This window comes from Pocillopora verrucosa, chromosome 1, assembly GCF_036669915.1.
Source record: "Pocillopora verrucosa isolate sample1 chromosome 1, ASM3666991v2, whole genome shotgun sequence".
NCBI classification, from domain to species: domain Eukaryota; kingdom Metazoa; phylum Cnidaria; class Anthozoa; order Scleractinia; family Pocilloporidae; genus Pocillopora; species Pocillopora verrucosa.
This window is the reverse complement of record NC_089312.1, coordinates 10,383,653-10,402,183: the sequence shown is the minus strand read 5'-3', so window position 1 is coordinate 10,402,183 and position 18,531 is coordinate 10,383,653. Positions and strand designations below refer to the sequence as shown.

Below are 18,531 nucleotides of genomic sequence, written 5' to 3'. Positions count from 1 at the left end.
TTTCGGTTTTTCGCGAAAATATACATACGTGTTTTTCGGTTTTTCCTATTTGACCTATTTGGTTTCCGGTTTTCTCTTCGATCCTGAGCGGCAATTACATGCCTCCACAGATCTGGAATAGCCGCTAAAAACGCAAATGTTATCGAGAGGAAATGCGTGACAAACCGATTAAAATATCGCAAGATCCCCAGGTGAAAGCCTTACCCCCCTCTCTCCCCCAAGGTGGGGGGGAGGGTAACGGCTGAGCACGGAACATTGGCCCAGAGTTTCTTTATCTACGCCACCTCGAAGTTGGGGACCAAGTTACAATGCCACATGTGACTGATTGATTCAACATTCCAATAGACTCTCCAAACGTCTCGGGTCTTAGTTTCGCAAACGCAAATGTTTAGTTTGGGAGTTCGATAAAGTTCCAGAGCTACAAGCTTTTTTGCGACTGCAAATTCTAAGGCCCTACAGAGGAACTTTTTGTGCGAATGTCTCTTAATTTAACTAGGCTCCATTACCAGCTGCTGAGCCCAGCAGAGAACCACAGCTCGAGGTCTAGAGATAGTCTCGCTAATTTAAGCAGCGTTTCGAAGATACATGACAAGTCCTATGGGCATCCATAAATCCTGTAATGAAATGAGTGTAGTTTACTCTGGTACATCCTCCACTTGTCACCACTGTATCGGATCGATCAGGATATTTAAATGTAATCGGTTTGACCAGTTTTAGCGTTTTCGACCTTTTTTCGGTGTCATTTACGAATTTTTTTATCGGTTTTACGTTATCAAGTTTTCATACGGCAAATTACATTCTATTAGGCACTTCCATGAACTTCATAAACACTAACTACTTTCTGAATAATGCAAGTTGCATATGTATAAACATTCAGTATCATCAACGGATGAACAATTGCACCTTTGGGCATCAAACATAACAAATATACTTTCAATCTCGTGCAATGGTTGATCATTACCACCAATAGAAAATCAATTACATAGTATGACAATCAATTGCGTTTTAGAGACATAGCAATAATACGCTACGCTATTGGTGGGAATATGGTGACGAGAAAACAAGAATAAACTAGTTGGGAGATCAAAGTCCCTAATCATTCTAAACAGCATATGGTAGTTTGCGGCCTTTCCCTACATCTAGGCATTTCGGAAAGCCGCAAATCACTTGAACAAAAATTTATCGTTCAAATCGGCACTCTTAATCCCGACGGTATCAACGAGGGCTTTTCATTCAAACTAATTTATTCTTGTTTTCTCGTCACCATATTCCCGCAAATAGCGTAGCTCCTTTTACTGCATATAAGCCCACACACAACCCCCGGTTCCTCCACCGTGCCGGTAGTCCATTCCATCGTAAATTATCTTACCTGGCGTGGTTAGGCGTGGCTGCTAAGTAAAACGGCGTGGTTTCAAAGCACATGAAAACACTAGAGCAAAAAAACATTGTAAACTTTATGACAAGTCATTAGGTATTTCATTCCCGTTCATTCGGGGTAGGAATTATCCATTTCATCGTCGTCTTCATGTCTTCGGTGCTAACTCATGAAAGTGAGCTTAATGGAGGCCGGCGATCATTCTCATCTGATGATTCTTCGTCTCTCTTTGCTCCGTTGATTTGGGACTAGGATTCGGCTTGAAACCGGGCGGGTTGCCACGATGCGAGAACGATTCAGTTAGCAGCGAATTAGAGGTACTTGACTTGTTTCAGGCTGATACAGAAGATACGACACAGTCCGAAGAAACTCTAGAAAAATACCAGCACCGATCCAAGCCGTTTACATGGAGAACCAGTTTACAGGAGAGTGTAGAGCAGTTAAAGAAATTAAGGGTGGGTTAAGCCGGATCTCTAAATGGAGTTTGAAAAACTTGCCGAGGAGAAGTTTTTCTCTCAAGCTAAGGAACAGAACAAACAGCGAAAGTGCACCTAATGACGTTGATAAAGGTTGTAAAGGAAAGGCTTGTGGACTAAGGCGGATAAATTCGGCAAGAGGTTTGTTGTTTATTATGATGTTTACAATAATACGTACTCTTAAATTGATATTTTTGTTGAAGAGAAATCTATAATTACATTGGCGCTCTTTTGCGTATAGAACGTTGTCCCGTAAAGTTAAATCGCCCTCTGAAATTAAAATTTTTATTAAGCTGGATTTCAGAATATTGTCAGTTTCAAAATGTAGGGTTCACTTTGAAAGAATGTTTTTTTCACACGTGTACCGGTCATTGTTTACAGTACATTTTGTTTTGGGTGTGTGATTGTTTCTGTTGGTGTTTCAAAGAGTGAACAATTGTGGAAGGTAATCGATGTGGTCGATCAATCTTACGTGTGTATGATACCATTCAAATGGTTAATATCTTCAGAGCAAAAACTTTCTAAAAATGAATCAGTGCGTAATTGTATTTGTAACAGGTAAATGTTCCGGCTGGTTAGTTGAGGGTAACAGATTCCGTTTTAACTCTTTAACTCTCAAGAGCGACCAAGACAGAATTTCTCCTCGCAATTGTCAATACAATATCAATCACAAAAGTGATGAGAATAAGAAAAATGTTAATTAGGGGATTCAGACATTCCAACCCTCCCAATTTGATGCGTTGCCTCCCGCTCTCCTTATTTTTATCAGGTTTCCCCGATTTATCATAAAATCCTGACGACAAAGAAAAAATTGCTTATATTATATGTATTTTTTGGGATCTTTTTGTGGCTTCCCACCGAATGCGTTTATGCCTTGTGGAAAGTAAGTTTACATTTATTCATGATCTTTCACAGAGGCCATTGTAAAAAAATTTCCCTTTTTGATTCTGAAAAGATGAATTAACAACAGCAAAGAAAAGTTCAAAGATATCTGTGATAAGAATAAAGACCATATAGAATACCACAAAAATGATGTCAAAATGCAGGAAATGCCACTGGAGAGAAACTAAATTTGAAAGAGTTCCTGGGGAGGTAATTGCCCCCAGACCCCTCTAGAGGCTCACACCTTTGGTGCTAAAATATACTCCCTATTTTTCCCTCAAAAGGGGTTGGAATGTCTGGGGATTGTAAAAAATTAGTGACCCAATATCAAAATTCTCCAACCCCCTCGTGAAATTATATGAATTGTATGGCAGACAGTAGGGAGAATTACTAATGAGATCTTGGGAATGAAAGGGTCAAGGGACAGTTTGCTGGTCAGGGTCACTGCAGTTTTCTCGTCAAGGTGGTAGTCTTAAATTAATATCTTAAAGAGTCATCCAGACAGCTCTCATCTGTAGTATCCTGGGTTTTTGTATAGGTAACAACTTGAATTCAGGTGCAATTTGGTGTTAATAAACATGAGTAAATTTTATAAAGACAGCAGAATTGCACAAGCCTGTTGGGTGAGTGGAATTTGTAGTCTTTGAAAAATTTACAAGTGCTAATCTACACTAAATTACTCAAGAAATCATGTGGCTACTTGTTAATAATTTACTGGTGCGAAAGGTGAATGACATGTCTGCAGCTGATTCAAAAATGCCTTTAAGTCTGCAGCCACCTGTTTAGTTAGGAAACATACTACAAGATGTATATGTTGTGGTTCAATTTTATCCTTGGTTCAAATTTTATTTTCCTTTGTTTCAAACTCATTATTATACATTACAATACCCAAAAGCAAAAGAAAATAAAATTTGAACCTAGGATAAAGTTGAACCACAACTTATAAAATAATTCAAATAGTATGCGCACTCTGATTGGCCATAAAACCATTTTACATGAGCGTATGTAAACATGGTTTTCATTCCTCTTTCATTAGTTATTTTATAAGAGAAATGTAAAATGGTTTCTGTGTTTACATAGCCTGATGTTAACACTCGGGAGGTTGGGAGAACACTTGATAAGCTGGAAACCACTCCGCTTCGTGTCGTGGTTTCCAGCTTATCTCATGTTCTCCCAACCTCCCGCGTGTTTACATCGGCTATGTAAACATGGAAACCATTTTACATTTCTTCAATATACTTCTTCCATTATTAACTACCCAGTAAATGTACATATATTTTTACTATTAATTTGATTTCTGACATAATTTTTTTGTATGGTTTGAAACAGAAAGGAGATCAGTTGTCGAAGATGATGAGTATCATGCCCTTCAGTGCAAACTTTTGAAAGCCAAACAAGTGAGTGGGTATTGGATAATTTAAGATAAACAATTGCCTCAATTTGGAGCAAAAATATGCTCAGATATCTGTTCGTGGGTATGATCTGTCCTATGAAGTGAACAGTTTTGTGTGAGCGAATCTTATGCAGCAAAATCTCTGGGCTTCAAGGAAGAGATAATGTCTAAGGACATTTACATGTATGCTGGGAAATGTTTTTAGCCAAATGGTGACTATTATGTTTATTGTCCATCAAATACAATAAGGGAAGAAGAGTTTGTAAACAGCGTACCATCAGAAACTTTCAGTTTGTGGGAGTTTGACTTTTCAGAGCCCTGTCAAACTTTTATAAACAATTGGGTTTGAATTTTTTTTTTGTAACAATAACCAATTGCACTGCTAAATCCATCTTTAATTAAGATAATTTTAAATGGACCCTTTTATCATCTCAAACCATAGTTAATCGAGTCCCCTCGATTAACTATGCTCAAACAAAAGGTTTGGGAATTAGATAATATCAGCAGTTATACCTCAGTTAGCTGGGACATATATAATATCAGCAGTTATACCTCAGTTAGCTGGGACATATTCCGCCACATGGTGCATTAAGACCATTGGTCCTTTAAACCTTTACATCCTAAAATCAATAAGCATATTCTCCATACTGTTCCCCATACATTTTTAAGGTACTGACAAGGAGAATTTGTTAAACAATCAGGACCTGCTTTAGTTGGTGATGATTTCCTTTTATTCTTGTGACCTTGATACATGATTCAGGGATGATATTGTGAGGAGAAATTTGATGCTAGTCACCACAGGGGATTGAAAGGCTGACCAAAATATTTTAGGGATCAAACATATGGCATTGCCCACATCCAACATATCTTCATCCATGGTAGGTGAGGAATTTGTTGGAGTCTCAAGCCTTCAGCTTACCTTACTTCAATTGTAGTGAAAAAACTTGTTGTTGCTTTGAATTTCCAGGAAATTGAAAATTTGACTTTGGATTTAGAAGTATGTCAGCAGCAGCTACAAAGCAAATACGGGGCTGTTAAAATTATCCAAAGTCTGTCACGTCTGGAACAAGCACATCAAAAACAGTGTTCAAGGAAGGCATTGGAAGCAAGCAAGAAACTTGAGCAGGTAAATTTGCAGAAATAGGGTGATTAATTAAATTTTTGGGTGAGATTTCAATAGTAATCTTGTGTAACTTTGTCGACCACTGCATAATGTTAATTGCATTTCTTGATTAGAATTGGTGGTTCTTCAGTGTGTAACTTTCTTGCAAGTCAACTGGATTTGAGTATTTGACTGAAGATTTAGAGGCTTAAGGAAATCTGTTAACACTCAACTTCCAAAATCTAATTGTTAATTCTTCACTCCAGCTGCTATATATTTCCTTGTAAAATAGTTCTGAAAATTTGGTGTAAGATCAAGGTGACAATTTCTCATTACCTGTTTGCTGGGTAATGTATAGATATTACAGGCAGGGAGAAGTTACATGTCAATCACTTCTGGGAGTTAAAAGGTTAAGGGAACAGAAAATTTTATATTGCTTTTACTGGTGGCACTATGCTATAGGGGCCAGAAATTTGAAGCTATTTATGTAACATTATGTGCATCCTGCAGCCAGAAAGAAATTAGTGTTAAGTTATGAATTATTTAGACTTGGTATGGCAATGAAAGCTCTGAAAGACCATTTTTCCAACTTCAAGAGAATTTTTCACGGGGGAGAGAATTTCATGATCAAAATTGTGTATTACTATCATCTGAGTTTTGACAAATAATTGATAAAAGGATACTCTGACTAGTAATGGAAAAAATATGAAGGTTTTATTCCAGGTCTTTTATTCTAAGGCACAGGTCATATTCTCCCCAACTTTCAGAAGAAATAACAGAATAATTTGATGCATATACATCAGTTTATCAGAAATCATTTGCACAGAAGGCATAATCATTTAAGGTTGCTTGGTGTATCATTTCAGTCTCTATTTTTTCCAACATATTTATTTTTTGAAAATGTGATCTAGGAGGTGAATTTTCTTCAGTGGGAGCTTGAGCTGAAACAGAGTTACTTGCTTGATATGAACAAACATGGGCTGAGAGGTTTGATAGGGTTGCTACAGAAAATGCTGCTCTGATGGTTGCCCTTCAGACAAGGTCAGAGGAATTGAGGAAGGTTGCCATTGAGAAAATGAGTAAGTGGAGGAAAATGTCATTTGCAATGATGGTGCCTTGAGTGTTGATGTTAAAGGCAAATTCTTCTGGCCATGAGGTTCCTTGAAATAGGCAATGAATTTAATTTTATGGTTGGCAGTAATTTCTCCAGAGCATTATGTTGGTACAAACCGGCATATCTAGACCTGCTGGAAAGTCTGAGACCTTGAACAATGAGAGGTGGCCAGAGGTCTGCACTAACAATTTACGTCAGACCCCTGGCAAACTTTGCCTGAAATCTTTCTGTGGGTGGAGACATGCACATCCTGCAGCATTATTTATGAGGGCCTGTTTTCAGGCTACCTAGTATGTAATTAAGCTGGGGAGCTAATGTTAATAACTGAAAGTTAAAATATTGCATTTCTTTATTAAGTAATTGTCATTAGACTACTTCAACGGTATTAGAAAATATGACTTATTGTAACATATTGATTACACTTTGAGTTAACCTCTATGAATGGAAAAAAATTTTTGTTCTTGCATTGTGCACAATGGGTATTTTATTGGTTTGTCACCAAATCCTAGTGTTGCCGGTAGCATTTAGAACTGGCCTTTAGTTTGCTTATTGGATGTGGTATGGGGATTGATGTCAGGAAGTTGAATAGACTGACTGGAATATTTTGAATGTGAAAATTTTTTCCAGGGGATGAGTGAAAAGAAAAACTTCTATGTCTAGTTTTTGGTTTGTAGTAGATGTTTTTTTTTCTCAGCACTTATGCGGGATCGTGATGAGCTGGCAGCGGCCTTGGAAGTCAGAGACAGGATCAAATATGACTTGAGTACTCCCGAGAGGGAAGAAATCTTGTCCACTGGAGATCTGATTGTTGAGGTAATGTTTTGTAAGACAGATTTTGAGGATAATAATGGATCATTTCCAAACCAACGCTTTTTTTTTAACACCTGGCCATCCTAGAATCACAGTGTTTCCTCATGGTGCTCATTTATACGATCAAACGTTATTTAAGAAACAAAACAAAACTTAAAAATTGATAACGCTTACCTTTCGTGCACACACGATAATTATTCTTAACGACTCCTTAACATATTTCACGATAATGGTTTGTTAGTAGGAAATTCTTTGATTGGTGCTGTTATCGTAACACACAGAATCATTGGTTTTTAGTACAGTCAATGTGTATTGTTATTATATTCTGCACAGTGTATCCAATCCAATGTCACTTCAATTTGAAGATATTTTCTCATGGATTTTACTTTACCAGTAAAGGCCATGTGACCTAAGAGGGCTAGTAACACAGCTTCTTCCAAGTGTAGATTTTCTTTTTTTTGTTTGTTTTCTTTTCAGCTTGCAACTCTGGGTGCATGTCAGTGTAGAGGAAAAAAGCAAGAGCCGTGTGCATGTGCCAGGGCTGCAGTGGACGCTAAAAGGGACATAGCGAAACTCAAACATGAGGTAATCAAGTTCTGAGTAATTTGTACTTCCTCTACTGGTGTGACTGAGTATGCACTTCTCAAGAGATGAGTATTTTTCATGCTAGCGGTACATCAGTATCAAACGAGAAGATGTAAAGAAGTGTAATCGGGTGCCTCATGATTGAATTGTTCTACCGTCAAAGTTCAATACGTTGTAACGTTACTGAAAAAACAGAACTGTAATGGTGGTAATTTTCTTTTTGTTTTGTCTTCCCTAGCTTGAACTTGTGCAGCGAAGGGAGGAAGAAGCTCTTCTCGCTGCTGATGCGTATCGTGTTGCATTTGAACAACAACTTGCCAAGAATTCTTCACTTATCTATGAATTAATGAAGAGATCTAGTTGGAGAAAGAAGACTGGCCTCGGCGGGAAAACAAGGACATTGACGAAACAGGCAGAAGGGGTCAAATATGACCAGGAGGAGATTATCTGTCAGGTCAACACGTACAAAGATGAAATTGTAGAAACGCTTTTGAGCATGGTATGTATGTTGAAAACCTTGTTTACGCCAGATGGGAGTTCTTTTGTCAGGGAACAGTTGTTGGTTTTTTTCCCAGTAAATAAAACTTGATAAAAAAAAATCTGCAAAAGTGCAGGCTAACTTGCTGAAGTGTGCTTCAGAAATTATATTTTTTAAATAAAAAGCAGAAGTGAAATCATGACTTAAACCGTATTTTGAGATTCCAGAAAGTAAATTAACCTTTCAAAAAATTGTGTGCGAGTGTGAAGTTCTTGTAAATAACGCCTCACTGTTAAATTGTAAAATTGCATAATTCTGCTTTGCTGTATAGTACAAGCAAGGTATTCAGTTGAGTTTACGTAATAACAGGACGCGTGTTCCATTCTTGTTTTGATTGACAGCTCCATGACAACAGTGAAGCGCTTGCGCACCAAAGACTTGCCACAAAAATGTTGGCGGCAAAAATGAAAGAAATGGAGAAATGCAGTAACTGTGGATCGTTACTAACGACAAGATAGATGCGTCGATCAATTCGATGTTTTCATATCTCTCCCTGGCAACCACCCCGGGTATTTGAACTTTACAAGACTGGTTGGTTCCGATTGAAGTTCACAAAGAAAGAATTAATTTATTGTACAAAAAAAAAGAATTGGTTTGAGAATATCAAGAAAAGGAATATTTTAAGCGGTATTTTTTGGAATGAGGTTTTTATTTTAAGCAATCTATTTATTTATTTAATTATTTATTCATTGACGTTGTAAATACGTTTTTAGGAAGAAAAGGAAATGTGCTACGCAGTTCTTGTGTTGGGGTGCTGATAAAAATAGTGCGATTTATTATTGTCAAAACCATGTTCGCTTCAAAAAAGGGTTGCTAGCAATCCACATTTTTAGGCTGATATGTCAAAAGATGTATTTTGGTGGATTTGTAGATAAATAGCAAAGAAACAATCAAAAGTGTGGAAGTTAAATCCTTGTACCTCCTATCAACGCGAAAGCGGTTGAAACGTGTTGTATTATCATGTCTCGCGTTGTGTTGATTTGTAGAGTGGTTTTCAATTCAGTGTCGAAGAAACTTAATTCAAAGTAATCACAGTGACTAATCAGACTAAAACTTAAGGTTCACATTATCATTAGCAGTGAGAACTCCGTTGAAAACGAGCAAACTGCTTGAAGCGCGGGAAAATGCGGGCGACCTACTCATGACTGGTAATTTAGTGTTAACAACTCAGTTGAAAACGTAAATTGGCCACCGTAAAGAGTAAAAAAGCTGACGTTTCGAGTGTTAGCCCTTCGTCAGAGCGGTTGACGAAGAGCTAACGCTCGAAACGTTAGCCTTTTTACTCTTTACGGTGGCCAATTTACGTTTTTAACTCAGTTGTTAACACTAAATTACCTGTTCTACTCCCCCACTGACACAGCACCACAGTTTCTTTAGAAACTTACCCCTTTATTCATTAGTCATGACTGGTTTAGTTTTGCATCTGATTGGCCTTTCTCTACATCTTACAACTTATTGGTTGAGAGGATGGCTCGAGTTTTGTGGACCAATCACAGAGCAAAGTGACGTAAAACCAACGCAGACTTGCTACAAACGTGTGATTATTTTTCATCGTGGTCATAAAGATAAATGAATCGTCTGTCTGAAAATGTAAAGTCACTAATGATAGCATTCGGTCTGACGAAGAGCTGACGTTCGAATTGTCGGTTTTAGAAAGTTTTTACGGTGGCCAATTTACATTATCAACTCACTCGATGAAAACCAAATTATCTCGTTATACCCCTCACCGACACAGCTCTACAGTTAAGTCCCCTATCATTTAAAATGTCACCATCAGTTATGCTTCGAACATTTTGGAGAGCACGAGGATGTCGATTGAGTGTCGCAAACAAAAACGCAAAAAAAAAACCCATGGTAATAACACCAACCAATCAGAACAAAGGAAAATATTACAAGAAGCCATTTGAAACTCAAAGTACAAACAATGAAACCGCATAAAGTGCGGGAAAACGCGGGCGTCCACGTAGCGTTTGGTTTTGAATCCATTTGGTTGAGAAAGAAGCGCAAATTTTCTGGACCAATTCAAAGCAAAGTCAAGAAAAACTAAAGCATTCCTGGTTTACTTTCGACAGTCAACTAAAAACCTCTTTATTGCTGGCTTTGGGCGATGGAGTTGAGTTATGCGTCGCTGTTTGATGTAGCTGGGTTTTTCTCAGAGGTCAGTGATCTTTGTTCATTATTATTTTTCTTTCAAATAGGTAGTCGCTAGTGAGTTTTGACGTCGGTTTTCCTGCTTTACGAAATTTGGGTCGCAGTAAGTTTAGATTAATTCAAGAGAGGAGCTATGTATAAATGTCCAAACTTAAAATGCGTTGCGATTATTCTATAACCTTCCGAGACTAGCAGATCAAAAGTTCTCTCACGAAGTTTTCTCAAAATTAGCTTCGGTTTCGGCTGGAAATATTTGTTCGTGAGCTGAGAGACTGGGTTGAGCACACGAAGGTGAGGGTTATACCGGAAATATCCGTCAAAGGTATCGTGAAAAGACAAATCGTTTCTTTTTGGTAGCTAATTGCACTGTGTCATCACAAAACCATAACGCCCACAAGGAAAGAAAAATTTGGCTAAAAGTAATTTGAATATAACAGGTTTTACCTTAGTATAATACAGCTTGAGACCTCGCTACCTTTTGCCATTAGGAAATTATTTAAATGACGGCGTCCGAGAAGCCCCTGAGAAGATGTCTCGCTTATGTCATTTGTACTTTCTTCATCTGTCATTTGACAAACTTTGTAAATGCGAGAACCTCCTAGTAATGAGTAAGAACAAAAACGACTGCAATGGGACGAAAATGGGACAATAGTTCATGATAATAGAGATAGGGTCTTTGTAGACAAAATTGATTTATTAAATGTTCAATATATCAACTCACCCATACCATCAAACGAACTAGTCACATTAAATTAAAAGTGAATTTATCACATTTAAATTAGAGTAAAAAGTCGACTTTCCTAAGGTTCAAAGTTTAATTTTAAGTTCTGTCTCCTATGTGTAAGTCAATTTTTTTTTCGAGTAATAAAAATTGAGCTGACCACTAGCGAAATTCCAAAAAAAGCAAAATAACTGAAGACACTCGATTCAGGATGTCACGCAACTCTCTTGCTGGGCTGAGGGAGGACGTTGCGTGACAACCCGTAGAGTTACGTGGCATCCCGTAGAGCGGCTGCTGCGGAGACTAAATGTTGATTGTCCAAATAGACTGTGAAGCTATTACACTACTGGAGGATGGTGTGGGTGATACGGCCGGCATCGAAGATACAACTTGTGAACTTGAAGGCGATACGGCCGGCATCGAAGATACAACTTGTGAACTGGAAGGTGATACGGCCGGCATCGACGATACAACTTGTGAACTTGAAGGTGATACGGTCATCACCGGACTGGAGGAAGGCGACGGAATTGGACTCATGGGTGGGGCAGGAGTGGGTGGCTTGAAAATCTCTCCTGTTATAGATATGATAAATGGTACACCTCTGTTTATAGCGCGTCCTTGCTTTGAACAAAGTACTAACCGTTTTACTTATACAATAAAGAGGGTGGAACAACTTCGACCTAGAGATCTGCAGACTTCCTCCGAACAAGATCAGAATAATTGGTATGAAAATGTATCGGTTTAGTTATGGATCGAATAATCAGGGACAAAAACCATCATTTATCGCCTGTAGGACCGTTTGTTTGTTTTTTTTTCGAAGGGGGGGATCGTACGGTTTTTAGGGGGAACTGAGAGAAGGATCAGTCGTCTCCATCAGAGATTAAAGGAAGGACTATAGAAAATTGACGTCTAATAATCAATTAGTGACACAAACAAATCATTAGTGACACAAACAAATCATTAGTGACACAAACAAATCATTAGTGACACAAACAAAATCCTTCGACAGAACCCCTCTCCCCCCCGCCCCTTACTTCTTACTATCCAGTGTGACCAAAACTGAATTTCTCCTTATAATATTAATACAATATTCAGCAGAAAAGTGATGAGAATAAAGAAAAACATATCATGGAAGGCATGATTAGTTCATCAACTACCAAATTCGCTAAACAAACATAATGAGAATGACATGGCAGACATTAAGGAGAATAAACAATGATATCTTGGGAGTGAAAGGTTTAATCAGTAGCAACCTAAACTCAAGATCTGATTATGCTTCGGCTTACTTGGCAATTGCGTCATTTGTTTATGTAGAAATGCTTTCTCTATCAGGCATTTCTCTGGAAACAGAGTCTCTACTACGTTTCTGGCATGGATTACTTACTTTGTCAGCATTTTGTTGTTGGTCTAGCTCTAATCAGGGTTAGTAACTTCACATGATACTTACCAAAGATTTTGACTTGACTTTTTTGGCAATTTGTATTATTCAAGCAGTCTACTTCTTTCAGTACAGATTTGAGTATGGAATACTTCCTTTTTCCTGTTTAAGAAAAACACAGTTAGTTGCTTTAAAAAAGTACCTTTTTTTTGGTCAGTTGCTACATTTTTTCTCACTATTTCATTATTTTCCTCAAGACGTGATAGGAATAAAAAAAATTAGCGCACTTGCTTGCGGTTTGTATGTCAGTGATGTTATTATTATCCCTTTGTCATGCATTATGGCGAATTTTGTGGGCTAAAATGAAAATTTTGCTGAGCTGAAAGCTCGCACACTCTCGTGATTCTTCATTTTTTTCTGTTGCTATTTTATTGATGATATTAGTAATAGTACAGTATACGTTCGTGGGCTTAAATATGTTTTTGGCTCTTCTCAGAGTCATTTTAACCCTTGCCCAGCAGCTCGAACATAATATCTATTGTTTTATTACATGTACCACGATTTGGCGACTTTTATGTTAAAAATTTAAGACACACGGCCAATTTATACTTGATATTAAACAAGAAAAGGAAATTCCCCTCGGTCGCTTGACTCTCTGAGATTTTTTATGTGCCTTGCAACGTACTTTTCTTGTAGCTAGGAACTCGCCCATTTTTTCTTCCTTCGGAAACAGATCCTTCAGCTCTTACATTTATAAAAATATTGCAAATATTTTCAACACTGTGCGTAACGCTGAACGAAATAATAAAAAAAAACGAGCTTTTTCATGACCTCTCCTTGCGTCTGTTCTCTGATTGATCACCGGCAATAGTCTCATAACCAGACCTTCTACGGCCAAGCGTTGGGAGGGCCGGTCCCAGCATTTCAATTACTTAAACGCTGGGCACGAGGTTACATCGCCAATTACCATCAGAGTGCATAACGTATAATGCATTAACTTTAAAAGAAATTTTTAGCTGATTTATTTTGATAAAAACAGAATAAGCTACTTACCCCAATAGCGTGCGCAGTAACCATAACGGTAATGGTAACGGCGGCGGTAAGAGGGGCGGTAATGGCGGCGACTCCTCCTTCCCCACGACCTGAAGCTCCTCTTTTCTCTAAGATTATGGCCTGGAAAATAAAAAGAATTTATAGACGAACACACCGATACGGTCTGTAATAAAGGTTCTTTTTAAAGTCACTTTGAATTTGTGTGAGAGAGAAATAAATAATGCTGTCTTGGTGTCATAAGAACTGTTTTTTTTTCCACAAAGATTTGTACTGTGGGTTGGTGAAGCGGGAAAAAACAGGTTCTCATCATTCTTATATCCGATATTAATCCGATAAAAATTTCAGTTTAAGAAGTAATTAGTTTCGTTTTCTGAATTATGGAATGAATTTTTTTGCCTTCCAAATTTATTTTCGATGGTTTGCGTCGCTACGTTTGGCCATGAAAACTGGCTCCAACGCACGCATGCGAGAGATGATGCTTACTCTGTTTTAAGACTTGAACTAAATTATCAAGCACCTTGCAATTCCATGTCTGCCTCACTGACTTCGTTTTCATTCTCTCCTTGAACAAGTAATATCAGGAATATGACACAGAATGCTGCCTGTAAACAAGAAGAATAAATGCCATAAACTTCTAATTATGGACACAAGTGCGGATAACCTGTCAGCTAACAGCTATCACATTTATGAATATGGCCGCAAAGTGGGGTATTCTAGTAAATGAATTCAGATGTGTGTTTCTTGGACATCATTAATATTAGCGCGAAATGAAAGACGACTTTAACCATAGCCAAGTGCAATATCTATTCACACACTAGAAAGCGGATCTTGAATAAGAACGTAAAATCACTATGGCATTCAATCACTTTCTTTATCTCCTTTATTGCTTAATTAATCAGAGTTAATTGAAGTTGATCAAAGTATTTTGTTGAAGTTTGCTGCCATTCCCAGCTTTCTGAAGGCAAGAACTTGTAAATAAAAAAGCGTGATATTTGAGCGCAATACTGGCGCAAGAGTCCTCATACTGGTTCAATGCATTGCAGGTAATCGTATTCCTTCACTCCGAAATCAATGACAACTACGCCGAAGGATGTGGAAAATTCTTCACAAGCGTGGGACGATAATCTAATTAAAAGAATTGTAGCCTCAGTCCTCTCATTTTTCCGTCCAATAAGCGATGCTTTGTAAAATAAGCTAAACAGAGCTTGTGAGCGAATTAGACAATTGAATAGATTCATATTTGACAGACATTTTGCCAGAATCGGTAAAAAACCATCATATGTAAGGATATTGCACAAAAATGACAATTTCTTAGCTCCTAATATTATTGTAGTTTCCTGTGCAAATAATTTACGATCAAAATATAAATGATGTCTTTAAAGTTCTTTATCTTAAATTTGGGTTTGGGTTTTCCAGTGATGATAACTTGGAAATATAGACAAATGTCCTTACTGACGTACAAAATACTCTACTGGAACTTAATTAACTGATTAAAATGTACTTACCAAAATAAGAAGCCTGAGGGTATTCATGGTTAAAGAGCTTTATGGCTGGTGTATATGGAAAAAGGATCTGCTTTCCAATTTCTTCAACAATGGTCACCTCTGCTGTTATCCAATGATTGAAACAATTTCAGTGTGTTCTTTTATAGGTGATTTAGGATCACGTGTCATGATTCATCAATATAACGTTTTTCTATTATTCACTGTGTAACAGGGCTGCGGTTTGCGTTAATCGTGAAGTTCTTCAGGGTCTGGAAAATGCCAATCATATTTAGGAAACAAATAGTTACCGGCGAACATGTTGGCTTCTCAACTTGAATTCAAGTAGGGTGTAGCTATTTTTTCCTTCTTTGTGACTGTTTTGGGAAAAACACCATGGAAACTAATTTCATTAGGAACTTTGCAAAGCTATGACACCCCACGAAGGAAACCGTTAAGGCTAATCATTAAGGGGAAAAGATAATCTTATGAAACTTCATTTATAAAATATCAACCACGACAATTGCATTTAATTTTTTGGAGGATTCATTGACGTTATAATGTTGCATAATTTCTTTAACGCGTAACTTCTCGATCTGTCTTTTTAGCATGTATAACACATGTCCAAGCTGGTGTAATAGAGCGGATTGCTCTTAAAATTGATGTGCCTTTGAATATCAAGATTCTGCGGAAGTAAGTCAATCGAAACAGTTTAAATCAAACTTTTGTAGAGAGCCATTCCCAAAGTGAAATTTTAAAGCGATCTCATTAAATTTTAAAGTTTTAAAGAGATAAATGTGCTGCTTAAAGAAATGTTTTTCTATTAGTCTTTTTCACTTGTTGTCTGGCATGTTTTTTATGCCGCTGTGAAAATAAAATCGTTTTTATTTGTATTGATCACAGAAATTATTCGAGTTAATGTCGTAGTGCCATCAAAAACTTTTGTTATGGAGAAGAAAACATAGCTATTAGCGTGCCCTTGATCCCAAGATGATCAACGTTAATTGTAAGGATCCTTGAATTTTTGCATTAGTTTATTTCTTGTGACAGAGAAAATTTTGAATATTATGCAATAATGATTTTCTTATGAGTTTGCGAAGTCTGTGCACTGATGTAGTAACATGAATTTCTTGATAAACCCATAGAGCAAATATAAGACGCTGATTTCATTGAGGCTCTTACGTAGGCGGTTTCCTCCGCCCAAGATCCTTGAACACCAAACTTTGAACGTGACGTTTTCAATAACAAAATAACTCTTTGCACTTCTCAAAGTTAAGACCTTGAAACGGTAAAAATTGAACCATGTTACAAGAGAGAGAAAGGAAAGAATGGTTTTATCTGTTTTGTTTTGCCACGAGAATATCAACTCCCAAGTCAAAGCCGGTCAAAATATCGTCTGTTCGTCAACTACTATTCCAATACCCTTCATTTAGGTTGGCCTGAAAGCTTACGAGGCATACATGATAAGTAGGTTTTTAGGGATTTTACACAACTCACGTAATTTCGCGCGGGTGAGATAAGCGCTGTCAACAAAAATTTGACTTAAAGGTGTATTATTACACTTCTTGACAAGTTTTGCCAAAAACTATTTGGCAATGTGATTCGGTCAAAATATTTAAAACATAATTTTAGTCCCAGTTATTTGCTTAGTATTGTGTGGTTGCATCAAAACATCTGATGAATATCATACTTAATTCTTACTTGGGAAATTTGTTCGTCAAATAGTATAAGAGGTGAATACTTTTCCTAAAAGAAATTTAGCGTAGTTTTGCTCTTCATTGAAAATCACACCTATCATGATACCCACAGTCGTAAGTATGTTACTTCATTTCCAGCTGATCGATTTAGTTTGAAAGGAGATGAACGGTATCTTTGTTGGTCAGTAAGTTTTCTATTGTTGTTTTCATGGTAGCAGTCGCCGATCGGGAGCGGTGTCAATTTGCGTGGTCTGCGGCCAGGCATTCCCGGACTGCGCTGAAGTTTGAAGTATTATTTTCGACCTTGGAGATGTTTCGCATTTTTCCATGACGGGGCAATATTTCACGATTCGAGTACCCTTCCAAGAAAATCACCTTCCGATATGCTTTTTAGGCTAAAATTACAGGATGTTTGCAAGGCCTTTTCCTAACTAACGCAGACGCCTTAATTACCTGCATTCCTCCCTCCCTTTAAACCGCCTCCCGTCTAAAAACCTTCAAATTTCTCATGCCATTGCTCATTATGTTATTTGGGAGCAACTGTGTTTCAGTGCAAAATATTCATGCAGATGAAAGCCTGTCCGCCGGCATTAATACTCTGCATTGAATGTCTCAGGCTCTCGGATAGGAAATGCTTACTGTGCGCTGTGTAGTGAAAACTTTGGCCCTCAATTATTAGTTGTTGATAAGGGTCAGGTCGCACGAGAGCTAATTTTGCTTGTTTCAGATGTAAATCTGTCAACAAGTCGTATAAAATAAGTTCGACACTCAGTTTTAACCCGTAAGAAACCGTTGAGGTATCATTGCGCAAATCTTTTAAAAGTTTTTTAATTCTGGTAAGAGAATTTTGTCTGGTCAACTGTCCACCTCAGTCAATCCAAGATAGTTATCAGATTTAATAACTGTATGACTTCACAACATAGCGACCATTTCGGGTATCGAAGATTTTTGTACCCAATCCGAAATGTTCGCTGTTAATTTGTTATTACATGCCGTTTGCACAAAAAATTCCACCGGAAATTAATGAATGAATACTGATCTTCGCGTGTACTCAAGATGGTGGTCGATGGTGATAGAGGCGAAATTTTGGGCACAGAAGTAACAGGACAGTTGAAATGACCCATTTGATTGAGTTATGTTTTTCAACTTTGTCCTGAAGTTTTAGTCAGTGAATAAAATTTTTCCTGAATCAAAAAAATAATGGACCTGTACTTCAATCTATTTTTTTTTTCGATGCACGTGCTAATTATCGTGATGCGAACCGCAAGAAAAAAGTGCATAGGGTGGTCTTGATTTACAGCTTAATCAGTCGCCAACCGCCATTTTGGGTTTTTGACGATGCTTTCAATCTCTCTGTTTATCATCCGAACATTTTTGTCTAATTTCCGATTTCTTATCACCGTACCATACTTAGTTTGTAGTATTTAAAACAATGATGTTTCGTTTCATTGTGCTGTTATTGCCCGAAGAAAACATTATTAAACAAACCAAACTAGTTATTTGTTAAACGAGAGCCCGCTGTCGTCGAATATTATGCTCCGTTTGAGGGTTGAACTTGGTTTTGCGTCTGGTCGCTTCATGTCAAGGATAAGCTCCGGCTGGATGGGCAACTTGGCTCATGCACGGATTTTACTTTATCTTTCCACAAGTCAGGAAATGGTCAGAAAAAAGAGTTGTTCAAGGTCAGGGAAAAGTCAGGGAATTCCACTCTACGTCAAGGAAAATTTGTTTTTAAGAGAAATAAGCAAAAATTGGATTTTTTTACCAATTCAAGT

At 37.5% G+C, this 18,531-nt stretch overlaps 2 protein-coding genes across 2 annotated transcripts; one reads left to right on the top strand and one right to left on the bottom strand.

Annotated features, from left to right (window-relative positions):
• The first annotated feature begins 1,445 nt into the window (after positions 1 to 1,445).
• Positions 1,446 to 9,171, top strand: LOC131780590 (coiled-coil domain-containing protein 125-like). The gene is given in 11 exon segments (XM_059097201.2): positions 1,446 to 1,597; positions 1,600 to 1,824; positions 1,827 to 1,992; positions 4,063 to 4,130; positions 5,094 to 5,252; positions 6,140 to 6,191; positions 6,194 to 6,307; positions 7,037 to 7,155; positions 7,630 to 7,737; positions 7,976 to 8,236; positions 8,617 to 9,171. Coding segments are annotated over 11 exon segments (1,461 nt in total). The 5' UTR covers positions 1,446 to 1,525; the 3' UTR covers positions 8,734 to 9,171.
• A 1,935-nt stretch (positions 9,172 to 11,106) lies between these two features.
• LOC131780601 (inactive protein tyrosine kinase pTKL) lies at positions 11,107 to 15,222 on the bottom strand. The gene is made up of 5 exons (XM_059097213.2): positions 15,084 to 15,222; positions 14,096 to 14,180; positions 13,579 to 13,698; positions 12,595 to 12,687; positions 11,107 to 11,719 (listed from the first exon to the last, which is right to left on the bottom strand). Exons 1-5 carry the CDS (start codon positions 15,108 to 15,110, stop codon positions 11,451 to 11,453), a joined length of 594 nt encoding a protein of 197 aa, XP_058953196.1. The 5' UTR covers positions 15,111 to 15,222; the 3' UTR covers positions 11,107 to 11,450.
• Positions 15,223 to 18,531: the final 3,309 nt, after the last annotated feature.